Consider the following 14,299-nt stretch of genomic DNA (forward strand, 5'->3'; position numbering starts at 1 on the left):
AAGGTTTCAATAGATCACAACAAAATTTTCACAATGGTTCACCTATTAATTTTACATCATTGTAGTGCAACTTACACAGGGCCGGCTCTACATTTTAAGACACTCGGCCTGAAAAATATGTTTGCGCCCCCCATAATTTTTGGTAGGAAGTTACTGGAGTTCAATCAAATGATGATTCAGTTTCATGAATATAGTTTCTTTGGAGATCATTGCTGATTGCTTCTCTAGGTTTCTTTATCGATCCTGTGCTCCAGAAAGTTTTACATTGAGAATTATAGACCTATAGATCTCCTTTCTTCTTCATGTACCGTCTCCATTTCGGAGGTTGGCTTCATTGCTTTTTAACCTTAGAAGCTACGGCTTTGAAGAGGTTCGCGGATGTGGCGTTAAACCATTTTCGCAGGTTCGCAAGCCAGAATATTCTTCTTCTTCCAACAGATCTTCTTCCCACAATTTTTCCTTGGATTATGAGTTGTAGAAACTCATATTTCGAGCCTCTCATGATGTGGCGAAGATATTGCAATTTCCTTTTTTTTTACTTCCTGCAGGATCCTCGCACCCTTCTGCATTCTTGCCAAAACTTACACATTGGTCACAGGTTCCGTCCAGGATATTTCCAACATCCTACGGTAGGCCCACATTTCGAATGCTTCTAGCTTTAGCTCGCAATATGCGTTGATGGTCCAAGCTTCAACACCATACAAAAGAACTGGGAATGCATAACATTTGAGCATCCGAGTTCTCAGGTCCAGACTCAGATCGCGACTACTGAGCAGCTTCCTGATTCTCATAAAGGATGCACGGGTTCTCTAAATGCGATTCTTAACTTCTAACAATAATCCACGGAGCAGTCTACACTTGTACCTAGATCTCCTTTCACATACACACATCGGAAAAGTCTAAGGATATTCTTCGAAATGATTGGTTTTGAGTTAAATGAAAGAAAATTCGAGGAAATTATGTATAGATGTATTCAATAATTGTTTATATACTTCAAATAAACCGAAATTTTTATAATGAAAAAGTGAAAAACTGAAAAAAATCGAAGTCTCTAAATTGCGAAAAACATAGTAATTATTCTTAGTAATTTTTTATCGAAAATCAATTCAAGTTTGGCATTTAATACAATGTGTGGCCTCCTCGTTGATTAATTACGGCTCTACACCTACTATTCATAGACAAAATCAGATTGTTTAGGTCTTCCTGATTTAAATTTGTCCATTCAGCTGTCAGAAGCTCCCTGAATTCTAAAACATTTTGGACGTTTCCCATATTTGGCGTAATCCTTCTTTGAAGCATGTCCCATACATGTTCTATCGGATTCAGGTCCGGAGATTGTGCTGGCCATGGCAAAACATCAATTCCCTCATTATCCAACCATTGTGTCACAATACGAGCGGTATGGGGACGAGCATTGTCATGCATCAAATGGAAGTTTTCACCAACAGCTTCTGCATAAGGTTGTACAATTGGTTGCAGAATATTTTCCAAATATTGCTGAGCTCTTAGAAAACCATCAGGAAAAACGAGCTCTGTTCTACGTCCAATGGAAATTCCTCCCCACACCATAATTGTACCACCTCTATAACGGTGTACTTCCTGGACGTGTCTCAAGCGTTCTAAATTACCAGATCGTCTCCATAGTCTTATTCGACGAGAATCTGGATGATATCCGAATCTTGATTCATCTGTGAATAAAACTGTGGACCACTCATTGACACCCCAATTTTGAAACTCACGACACCAATTCAATCTTGCAGCGCGATTTCCTCTGGAAAGTGGTGGACACCTAATGGGCCGTCGGGAATGAAGATCGGCTTCATGAAGACGATTCCTCACAGTATCTCGCCCAATGGTCAAATTATGAGCCCGTTGAAATTCCATAACCAACTCAGGAGCCGCTATAGTGGGTTGCCTTCGGGCGGTCAAAACCAAAAATCTGTCTTGAATAGCAGTTGTACAACGTCCACGTCCTGGATGATTTTCGGCAGGATTTCCAGTTGTTCTGAAACGCCTCCCCAAACGACTTATAACACTTTGTGAAACACCCATTCGCTCAGCTGCATCGACTTGTCTCATGCCCCCTTCAAGTAAACCAACCACTCGATTCATCTCTTCCAAAGTTAAATGATGTCGTTCCATAATAAAAAGAAGTTGATAGAAAAATATTGTTGATGTTATAACCCAAAATCGATCTAACGAATGCATGAAATGATTAAAATCAAATACAGAAATTTTAACTGCGACATTCATTTTTTTTATTTTTATCATATCTCCCATATTTTCTTGGCTAGCATATGTATACAACCAAAATTCATTCCGCATGATGATTTCAATTGATAGTCTGCAAAAAACTTGAGATAAAAGCAATATGCGATTTACCATGCGAGATATACTGAAATATCCTTAGACTTTTCCGATGTGTGTATGTATATGCTGCTCATAGTAATTATTAATAGAACACACATTAGGTGTAACATAAAACATTTCAGAAAAATTCTATCGATATCTAGGATCCCTCTTATAGGCTTGACTAGTCCTTATTGCATGATTTTCTAAATTTTCTTCAGTCATGAACATTTGAGAAATTTATCGGAGAATATTATTGAATTTTTACAACTCCCAAATCTTACATCGACATTTGAGAGATGATGAGTTATGTAGAAGAACCGATATCTAGTTCTTTTGCTAGTTGCAAGAATTTCATTGAATCTCTTATCCCTGCATTTTGTTTTGACTGACCGTGCTTTTTTTGTACATGGTGTCCCAAATTCGATGCTCAGTGAGAGCATCTCTTGAGTTCTTTTCAAAAGTCTGACCACTTTAAATGGATACCTCTTGGAATTTCCGTCCATATGGTTCATATGAAAATAACAATGAAACTCTCAAATCCAAAGAGTACTATAATTTCTCCCGTATCATTCCATTTTCATTGTATTCAAATTGATTCCATAAATCGCAAAAAAAAAATGATTAGATATAAAAGGAAATTGCGAATTTGAAATATTCATAAGTTTGTTATTGCAATGAGCCCTTGTTATTGAAGTGCATTTCACTGTTTTGTGAACGTTCTTTTCTCGAAATATTAGAAGTTCGTATACAATCCCAAATTCAGGATTTATAAAAAGGTAAGACTTTTTGAGATCAATTATCAGAATTTTATCTCAACTGAATTATTTGTTACCAACATTACATGACACAATTCTCGAATATTTTTCAATTGAAACATTCTATAATTAAATGAGATTCATCCATTAAGTTCATAAGGACTTTGGATTCATATTTGTTATAAAGGCCCCTTTATTTCGGAAAATGTTTTCTCCAAATGAGCTCTATGTATACTTGGTTCATAATATATTTTCATATCTATCTGCACAATGAGTATAGAGACCTTTCGCGAAGGAATTCAATTTTTGATCCGCACTGGCGAAAATTATTATTTTCGATGAAAAAAATATCAAACTGAAGTTCTTCTGATTTATTTATCAATCCTCTGGTGTGCATAGCCATCCCCACAAAAAACAAAATGATACGTTATTGTTTTTTCCAAAAAGAAAAATTTTTAAACTCTCTTCAGAACTAAATAAAAGGTATTTTGTATATAATTATACTTATGAATTGAATAAAAATAAGAATTTTACTACCTAATTGATATTAATTAGGTAATTTTTTTCATAGTGTAGAGTGAAGAGGTACTGTGGCGGAAGAGAAGTAATTGGCCCTAGTGCATAAATAGCACATTGAATGAAGATTTATAAAGGGTTTTCCAACAAGAGTTTTCATTTCGATATAAAAAAAATAGAATATTTTGAGATATATTAATGGATTGAAGTGATATGAGTCAGGACTCTTTTCTTGCAACATTGCGATTGTTTCGTTGATGTGTGGCACGTAACGCCGTCTTGTTGATGATAAGAACTAAGTCTTTACGGAATTTACTTCTTATGTATGACTTGTCATTTTTATAGCATTTCAATAAAAAGTACTTAACTCATTCAATAAATGTCCATTTTCAACAGATTCCTTTTATTGAAATTTGGTCATTACGGAAAAATTCTCAGTACGGATCTGTTCGATATGAGACCTGTCCGAAAATTGGCATAGCCTGGTCGATTATATATATGGATTATAATATGGACTTTTTCGAAACAAATTATAATAAACACATAATATTGTACAATGAAAATTAATTAATTCAGATCCAGTTTAAAAAGAAATCATCGAAATATTTAAAAACACAAGTTTGGACCACTTTTCTCCAGAAATACAATTTTAAACCGGTGTTTTGTAGTTTGTGGAATGCCTCATTCCCAAGAACGACAAACCTGGGTTTTCGTCAACACTACGGGCTACAGCAGCAATATTCTCAGTTGTTTTTGAGTAACGCACACAATTACAATTCTTCACGTCACTAACTTGTCCCATAAGCTCAAATTTTGTCTCTAGTTACACTATTAATGATAATAATAATAAAATGTTTTATTCTGTAAGCTACAGGGTATAAACATATAATCACAGAGGCGTGAGCCTGTACCTACGTGACTTCTAAATAAACAAAATATAATGCAGTAGCCAGTATTCGAATAAATTCACAAATCAAGATCAATTTCTTTTAACAACATATTTCAATAAAAACTCAATAGCACAGAAATGATCACAGATAATTGCCCATTCTATACATACAATAATATATCATAAACACAGGGGCGCACTCATTCGGTCAGGTCCACTATCCACTGTCGGAGGAGACGGTGCTTCATGACGATCCAAAAGTGCTGCAGTTTTGCAAACTATAACTGCAAATTTTCCACCATTTTTGTAGCGAATTTAAACAATTTCAGTGCGTTGTTTAGGCGTGTATCGTTCCATTTTTAGTAATGGCATAATTTCCTCTTGTCAAATATCAAAAGTTATCAGCTTCAAAAGTGACAGCTGCTTAAATAGCTTTTCAAAATAAAACCTTTTATTGGAAAACCCCATACAATATTTGAATTATCGAACGAAACTTTTCGCTGAAATCAAATCAAAATCAAAAAATTTAGCTTTGAGAATACGAAACGTAATTTTTGGAAAATCATTGTACCTATGAATAATATTCAAAAGAATTTTCTGAGATATCGAATTTCGAAAAAAAATTTTTGGTTTATTTTTGTTCTTGTTATTAGTTCAAAATTTTTTGAAATTCTGAGTTATTCTTCTTGTTGTTATCTGATAACTAACTGTTAAGTTTCAGTGTGAGAATAATATCCACATCTGGAAGCTATCAGATGAATTTTGATCAATAATTCAACTGGTGCATTCAAATAAATTCCAAAACTAGGTCAATTTTCTCATGAGATAATGTGTTAACTGTTGACGGGATCGATAAAATTAAATTCGATCACTCAGTGTTATCTGATCGTTTGAGGCTACTCTCAACTAAAATTTTAAAATGAAAATTACAATTGGACCTAAAGATCTCTCATTCCCAAAACAAGTGCGCAACTATAAGAAACATACACAAATATTTTCTCATTCATTTTATTATTTTTGCATTTATATGATTCAATCCCTTCGATCAATCTTAGCTTATATTTATTGATTGTATAATTATGAAGAAACAGTGTATGATCTAAAATGAACAAGTCATTTACAGTACAAAGTCATAAAGATGGCTCCTAATACAGATGTTGAGGCTCAAGAAGAAGAAGAAGCTGACCTTACTGATACATCTCTTTTAAATGGCAGGTTTCTTGCCCATCCACCTGAAGGTGAAGAAATTTGCATAACAGGTCAGTACATGCTCAAGAAACTGTTATAAATTAAACGCACTGTTTAATAATTATAAGTCTTTAATAAAATATAGGAAATAACTGTGTAGTAAACACACTGACAAATATACAATAATACTCTTCAACAACGGCCAACAAGAAAAGGGAGCGAGTATGGCTTGCCATAGCCTATCTTACAATTACACAGAATAAATATACGACTGCGCATGCCGCGCATAGAAATACTACAAGACAACTTAAATATTTCAACAGAAACAAGAATATTGAACAATTGGTTTTGAATATCATTTGGAAACATTGTTAATTACATATTGCACTTTTTTGTTTTTAAACGAATTATTTTCAATTGCACTAGATATTCTTACGCAAACCCAAGTTTATTGTTTTTTGCTATGACGTCAAACCCATCAGAATTTTATTTGCATAGAATGAACTGAGTCATAAGCACCAAAGAATAGGATTAGATGTTTTCGCAAATCTACTGTTCAATAATAAAATTACGTGACCTCGAGTGACCGATATTTGGTACAAAAATGGTTGCTATTTGTACTTACCAGGGGCTGTGGGCTAAAAACCAACTTGAAAGCATCACACAAGTAATTTTGAGGTTGAAACTTTGCATTTTGGATTGTAAGACGATGATCTTTCTCCTCAACATATTTTCAGATCTTTAACTTATGGTAATACCGGAAACAGACTACTAGATACTAATAAAGGTTTAATGAGTCTACTTGATGAAGGATATTCGATATAAATATCAAAAATTGACAACTTTGTGTGTATTCCTTCACAATATAATATAACTTTTTGGCTTATTTTTGTCTTGGAATATAATTCCAATTCTAAAAATGACAAAATTAATAATTTATTAATTTTCTTTTGGTTGGTTATTAATTTTGTCATTTTTAGAATTGGATTTATATTCCAAAAAAAAACCAAATATATCATAAAGATACATTATTGTGAAGGATTAGACACAAAGTTGTTAATTTTATGATATTTTTTTTTAATGGTAGACTCAGAATATGTTTTATTGCATCATAAGATAGCTTATTTGATTACAACTTCTGCAAAAACTTTGGTAAAAACTCAACGGTTCATAAGTTGATGGGATTCTTAAAAAGTTTTTTTCGAAAAAACGGTTTTCGTTTTCGATTCTACCAATACGTAGTATTATAAGAATGTTGCCAGATTATCACAAGAATGTGCAGGGTAAACACCCTGAACCATACCATGAATACCGTGAACTTGGACAACTCAAATTCATCAAAACTTAAGATTTTCAAATTACAAACCTTACTTTTTATTCTTTCAGTCAATCAAACGTATAAAAGGAGGGAAGTTATTTAAGCATTTTATACCTAAAATGAAAAATTTTAAATTTATCGAGGAAGACCTTGAACTAAGGAAAAACTTGAGTTTCGTGAATTTTAATTCGACTTAATGATCTTCTCATTTCTCTCTACAGTTTTTGTCTAAACCGCAAACAGTCTCATAATACTACGTAGGTATTGGTAGAATCGATAATTAAAAAGGTTTTTCGAAAGAAGCTTTTTCTGCAGAAATATCCAAACAATGTGTTCTCGTCGCTATACCATTTTTTGCATAAGAATCTTATTAACTCATGAACCATTTAGTTTTCATCCAAGTTATGGTATATCGCGGAAATTATTATCAAATAAGTCATTTAATGATGCAATAATATACTAGGTGTGCCATTTGAAATAAAAAAGTAGTAGTCTGTTTCCGGAATTCCTATATAATTTATTTTCAGACCACTACCACGTTCTGAAAATAAATTAAGGAGAAAGATCACAATATGCAAATTTTCAGTACAAAATTATGATTAATTTTCCATAAATGCCCAATAAGCCATCGTAGTGAATCATCCTGTATACACGTGGCATACATCCTCAATGAATTGAAAATATGATCAAAAAATACACCCTTAATGAAGTTGAGCTCACTTCGAAAGTTAAGATTTTTTGGTGTTATCTAGTTCTGTATCTGATTATAAACCTCAAGGAATAAAAACAACTTTTAACGTTCAAAGGGTTCCTAGGTGTCAAGAGTATTTTTTCAGATCAATCAACTCAATTTAATATTACATTTTATTTTGGTCTCTCCTACATCTATGATTTCTGAAAGGACTAATAAACTAGGTATTTTATTCCATATTTTGACTTTCACTAGCTATTCTTCTAATTATATTATTATTATTTGAACTGGGGTCGTTTTACTTCGGTAAGCCTTCCGGGAACTGCGACCATGCAGATCTTTTGTTCACTACCCTACTCATTCATAGAAACCCAGGGAGGTCGTCAACAACGTTAATAAAATTGACAACCTCCCTGGGGGCCTTGGCCATTACCTCTCAGGTATCCAGGACCGGCTTGCCCATGTGGATGGTTCTTAGGCCAGCCAGCTCTGGACACTTGCATATCAAGTGTTCAGCCGTTTCCACTTCCAATCCACAGAGCCTGCAAATCTCGTCTGCTGACTTACCCATACGGTACAAATGATGTTTGTACCGACAGTGCCCCGTCAGCAGACCCACCATCATCCGAAGCTCTGCTCGCGACAGCTTCAGGAGCTTTCTGGTGTAAGTAGGTGAAATCTTCACGAATTTTTTTGCCTGAGCAAGTCTAGGAGTGTTAGTCCAGTGGATTTTCCTACTGTTCAACTCCCATAGCTGGACCGCAGCTTTGTATTGGTCTTTTCCCATCCCACAGAAAGGCTCAGGTCCAGCAGGTCTTAACCTTGATGCACTTTTTGCAAGCTCATCCGCTCTCTCATTTCCTTCAACCGCACAGTGCCCTGGTACCCATAGTAGAGTCACCTTATTTCCTCTGGCCACATGGATGACTTTTTGTCCAGACGATTTATGAGACTTATTGCTCTATGACGGTCATTTGTAACCGTTTCAAAGGGCGTTTCAAAATCGTAGGTGGTTGGCATAATATCTGATGGTTTTGCGAGGAGGCTTGAATCTAGTTGATTCAGTATCCTCATATGTCCAACCCAGTTCCCAGGAAGGAGTTTTCCATTATGGGAAATTCTTATTGCTTCGAGCAGGCTACATTTCCTCACATGTAGGTGTAAGGGAGGCAAGTCTAGTATGACCTCTAGCGCTGCCGTGGGAGCTGTGCGCATAGCTCCTGTGACACCAATACACGCTAGCCTTTGCAGTTTCTGCAACCTGATGCGTGTGGTGACCTCCTCGGTTTTTGTCCACCATGCTAGAGATGCATAGGTGACAATAGGGCGTACCACCGCTGTGTATAACCACAGTACCATTTTCGGTTTCACTCCCCATGTCTTTCCAAAGAGTCTTTTGCATGCCCACATAGCCGCCGTGGCAAGAAATTATATTAAGTATAGAATAAAAAATAATCTGCTATTCTCAATATTCCTAGAATTTAAGCAAGTGTGTCAACCTCGCTATTTATATGAAACATCACTTAATAAATCTCTAGGTTTAGCTGGAATTTTTCCCAATTCCAAGGATGTACATCACTTCAGGGACAATTTGATGCAGAAGATAGATATGATAGATGGCGACTTTAGAAGATGGCATCCAATTCATCCTGAAATTCCCCAAAGAACTGGTAAAATTTACGACATAGAGAAGTTTGATGCTGGGTTCTTTGGTAAGTTGCGTGACTATTTCTCTTATTTTTGCTATTGATTGTTCCATATTTTCGAAGGAAGAAAATTTCGATAAAAGGCAAATTCAGAATGGGTGAAATCTTAGTTGAAAACTATACTTTGTCTTGAAGTAAAATCAAAGAAGAATACGTTTAATTTTATTTATAAACAACAAAAGAAACTGAAAACATATTACAAATGTCAAACACAGGCGATGTTTGAGGGGGGGGCCTAGAAAGTCATGACTCATGGCTCATATAGCTTAGGAAAAAAAAATTTTTGTTGGTCATACTGTGTCAAATGTTTTTTTTTATAAAAAGATGGATTCTAGTGAATCATATTATATTCAATTTCCAAAATTTTTGTAGGAAAAAAAAAGTTCAAAAAATTCTACATATTTCATAAAAAAAACTCAGGCGCAAGAAAGTATATAAGGTGTGGTAAAAGAAAATCCATTATTTCTTGAACAAGGCTTCAATTACCTTAGTTAGAATGATCCATCATTTCAGGTCAAATATGCGCCGTTTCATTCGATAACTTGTTGCCATTTTGAAGGTCATATCATTATGCTACTCTCATAGAAAATCGTCCCTATTGGCAAAAAATTGAAACAGTCGATTTTCTCAAGCCTCTTTTGGAGCGAAGTTTTACCAGCAAAATTTTCGCCATGGACAGGAACAGATAGTAATCACTAGGTGCCTGGCTCGGACTATGAAGTGGATTCATAAGAACATCCCAAACAAGCTCCCGGAGCTTCTGGAGTGTCACTATCGATCTGTGTGGTCTGGCGTTGTCCTTATAGATCAAAATTCCTCTTCTATTGGCCAAAGCTGGCCACTTCTAGGCGATTGCTTCCTTCAGACGGTCCAATTGTTGGCATTACAGTTCCGAGTTAAGGCCCAGTTTCACCAAACAGCACTTGATCCCAGATTGATTAAACTCCGCTTGTTACTAAAGCAGGCTTAACAGTGTTTTCTGTTTCACCATGCATCAACCCGTCCGGAGATGATCGCGATTAACCAAATCGCGATTAAATAGTCAAACCATTTGGCAACGTTGTGAACAAAGAGTTATATAGTGTTCTGTATCGTATTAGCAGTGATGACCACCATTGGTGCTAGGTGTCAGGTGTCATTCATTCATAACTCATAACATTTCAAATCATTTGTCATCTTGTAAACAAAAAACAAAATTTTTGCCGAAAATGTCGAGTGATGTGCTTCGAAATGTCGGAAACTTGCAGAAGTTAAAAAGAAATTATTCCATTTCACAAAACCACACATTCTGGAAAAAAAAACTATATAAGTAATTTTATTGACTTATTTATTTTTATTAACAAGTTTAACTGCTTCTTAAATAATATTTCAATCAAATATATCAATAAATTATTCTTTGCAATGAATAAAATAATATCATAAATCACAAAAACAAAGTTTACGTGTATTTTAAATGGGAAATATTGAGCCTATACATATAGTCATATTTTGATAAAATTGACCCAAAAATTAGAAATTTCCGGAAAAATAATTACATAGACAAGAGTTCCATACTGATAAATAATTATTAATCTCAACTTGAAAGGTTATAATCCTCCAAAAATGGCCGATTAGTGCTAAATCGCGATTGGTCGATTAAATGGCGCTTTGGAGTGTGGTGAAACGCTACATTACATTAATCGTGATCTAAGGCCTCACTTAAGAGCCAAGTCAAGATTAAAGCATTTGGTGAAACTGGGCCTAAGAGTTGTACATTAGGGGAGCAGCTCTACGCGTAGATAATTCCCTGCCAATCCCATTAAACACACAGCAAAACCTTCCTGGCCGTTTTCAACAGATCAACGCGTTTCTGCCTCGACCGCTTTTGCTTGACGTTGTCGTAAATGATCCACTTCTCATCACCAGTTACAACCGTTCCAAAAACGGGGCGATTTTGTTGCGATTCAGTGAAAAGTCGGTCCATGCGGTTTTTTCGTTAACTCGTGTGGTACCCATACATCTAGCATCTTCTTGAGACCATTCTTAAGCGAACGGTTTATTGTGCATTCTTAAGTTCTTGAGCAAAAGATACAGGACTCGACAATGTCCATGATTTTATCGATATTTTCGACAATTGGCCTCCCAGTGCGTGGTGCATCTTTGACATCGAAATTACCGAAACGGAATCGACGAAACCAAAATTGCACGTGATTGGCTATTACAGTATCAGGTCCATAAAAATTATTTACATTTTCAGCCGCCTGGCATGCATTTTTGCCTTTATCGAAGAAAAACTGTAAAGTATAGGTTATTTTCATTTTGCCAGGGTCCATAATTGTGACGCGCTCAAACTTAACTGAGTCAACTGATCACAAAACGGTCAGAAAGGAAATCTCATCTTTCTAACGCCAACTAGTGGAACCTGATCGGACTTGTACAACGCGAGATACAGATCTAAAGCTATCTATTGGAAAAATAATGGATTTCTTTTTATTACACCTAATAAATAAAAACATATGATTAAATATTAAAAACTTAATAGTCTCCTATTTTTTTGACCAGCGTATCATTGGATAATATTTTCAACATTCAGATTACTGCAAATGGTCCTGTGTATATGCATTAATGCTAATCCATTCAACCTGTCTTCAAAAATTCTAGATCTTATTCAATATTTCATCCTCCTGAGTGTCAACACATATTTTTCGATAATTCAGGATAAGTTTTTATATTTTTAGGTCCGCGAGGGTGGGGGGGTCATGACCCCTATGGCCCCCTCTGTATCCGCCCCTGACTTATTCATTTATTGTATTTTGATGAGGCAGAATTGAATATATTGTGTAGTTTGGGCATTATTGAACCAGTACACGACATCTATCGACAGTCCTCAATAACTGCCTATTAGGGTTTTTGCTGATCTAACTGCATTTTTAAGGTATTCATCACAGACAAGTCAACTCAATGGATCCGATGGCTAGAATAATACTGGAAAAAACTATTGAGGCAATTTTTGATGCTGGTTTACATCCCTCTGAACTTGAAGGTACCAGAACTGGAGTATTTATTGGTGTTTGTTTCGCAGAGAGCGAGAGAGAGGTTTTTTTTGAGTTTCAAGAGCCCCAAACTTTCGCCATGACAGGGTAAGTTTGAATTGAAATTTGGTTAGCTAAGCAGCCTTCAATAGAACTAGAAGTTTTCAATACATGTTCTCTCCGTTTTATCTGCAGTTGTATGAGGTCAATGCTGACGAATAGACTGAGTTACTACTTGAAACTCAAAGGACCTTCCTTAGTTACTGATACCGCCTGCAGCAGTTCCTTATACGCTTTGGAGCATGCTTATAACGCTATGAGGAATGGTTCTTGTGATATGGCTATAGTTGGAGGGTCCAATCTCTGTTTACATCCTTTCGTATCTCTTCAATTTGCCAGGTTAGTTTAACATTTTAGTTTCAAATTATCACAACAGGGCAACATTACACAATTTGTTTAATGATTTATTCAGGCTGGGCGTACTGAGTTCTGATGGGTGTTGCAAGTCGTTTGATGCTTCCGGAAACGGTTACTGCAGATCAGAAGCGATAACATGCGTCCTACTCCAGAAGGCAAAAGATGCTAGAAGAATATATTCTACCGTAATTGCTTTCAGAATCGGTAATATAGCATAACTCAATGTTGATATTGTATTCATTCACAGATAGTCCATGCTAAGACTGGTTGTGATGGTTACAAAGAGCAAGGTATTACTTATCCTTCAGGAGAAATGCAGAAAAAGTTACTTGAGGAATTTTATTCCGAATGTGGTGTCGATCCAACTTCTCTCAGTTTTTTGGAAGCTCATGGAACGGGTATATAATTTTGTAGAGTTTTATTAATCTTTTTAGATGATTATTTATTTATAATTCATTGGAATTAGATGCTACACTTGAAACATACTCTTAGTCACTATTTATTTCAGGAACCAAAGTTGGAGATCCAGAAGAAGTTATTGCTATAGATGAAGTTTTCCGCCCTACCAAAGAGAATCCTCTTTTGATAGGATCAGTAAAATCAAATATTGGGCATTCGGAACCAGCTTCTGGTTTGTGTTCTGTTACAAAGGTATTTGAAAGAAATGTCATTATAGCATCGCTGAAAGAATTTATCGACTAACGATTGTTTTGACATGTTGCCCTTATGCTCAATGATCATATTCGAGAAATAATAATTGGGGAGTGGATTGATTTTGAATTATTTCTAGTGTATTATTGGCTTTGAAGAAGGAATAGTTCCACCTAATATTCACTATTCAATACCAAGAGAAGGTATTAAAGCCCTGGAAGATGGACGTATCAAAGTTGTTGCAGAACCAACATCTTTCGCAAACGACAATGGTCTCATAGGTGAGTTATCTCCTCTGGAAAATGCAGATATTCTCTCTCTATATGTATATACAAAAATACTGTTTGATAGTAAAATGCTCGGGTTTAACCAAAACTGAAAATTTCTCAATTGGAGGTATTTTTACTACTTTCATTGTACCTAATAAAGCTCACAAAAAACCCAACCGGTTCTCAAAGAAGCACAAGCTCTAAGCTTCCGAGAGGCTTCACAGAGGTGTAGAAAAGTCCGGATTTAGAATATTGACATATAATAATTTGAGTCCTTCTCAGGTATAAACAGTTTTGGCTTTGGTGGTGGAAACTGCCATGTACTGTTGAAACATAACCCCAAAATTAAAATGAATGGTGGTCAACCAACTGACGACTTACCAAGATTGGTGTGTTTAAGTGGTAGAGTACCTGAAGCTATCAATAAACTTATTGAAGATGTGAATTCAAGAAAAATGGACGCTGAACACATTCAGTTGTTACATGAAATATTCAAGTGAGAGCTCTTATAATTCAATCTTGAACATGATATAATA

At 35.4% G+C, this 14,299-nt stretch overlaps 1 protein-coding gene across 1 annotated transcript in view; it reads left to right on the forward strand.

The window, feature by feature from the left end:
- Positions 1 to 2,993: 2,993 nt before the first annotated feature.
- Positions 2,994 to 14,299, forward strand: part of LOC123674653 (fatty acid synthase-like) — a 36,292-nt gene continuing 24,986 nt past the window's right edge. The window contains exons 1-10 of the mRNA XM_045609599.1: positions 2,994 to 3,128; positions 5,626 to 5,771; positions 9,248 to 9,421; positions 12,330 to 12,534; positions 12,622 to 12,825; positions 12,899 to 13,028; positions 13,091 to 13,241; positions 13,352 to 13,494; positions 13,634 to 13,775; positions 14,046 to 14,259. Coding sequence (XP_045465555.1) covers positions 5,651 to 5,771; positions 9,248 to 9,421; positions 12,330 to 12,534; positions 12,622 to 12,825; positions 12,899 to 13,028; positions 13,091 to 13,241; positions 13,352 to 13,494; positions 13,634 to 13,775; positions 14,046 to 14,259 — 1,484 coding nt within the window. The 5' untranslated portion in view covers positions 2,994 to 3,128; positions 5,626 to 5,650. The remainder of the gene's footprint in view (positions 3,129 to 5,625; positions 5,772 to 9,247; positions 9,422 to 12,329; positions 12,535 to 12,621; positions 12,826 to 12,898; positions 13,029 to 13,090; positions 13,242 to 13,351; positions 13,495 to 13,633; positions 13,776 to 14,045; positions 14,260 to 14,299) is intronic.

Source organism: Harmonia axyridis, chromosome 3, assembly GCF_914767665.1.
Source record: "Harmonia axyridis chromosome 3, icHarAxyr1.1, whole genome shotgun sequence".
Lineage (NCBI taxonomy): Eukaryota > Metazoa > Arthropoda > Insecta > Coleoptera > Coccinellidae > Harmonia > Harmonia axyridis.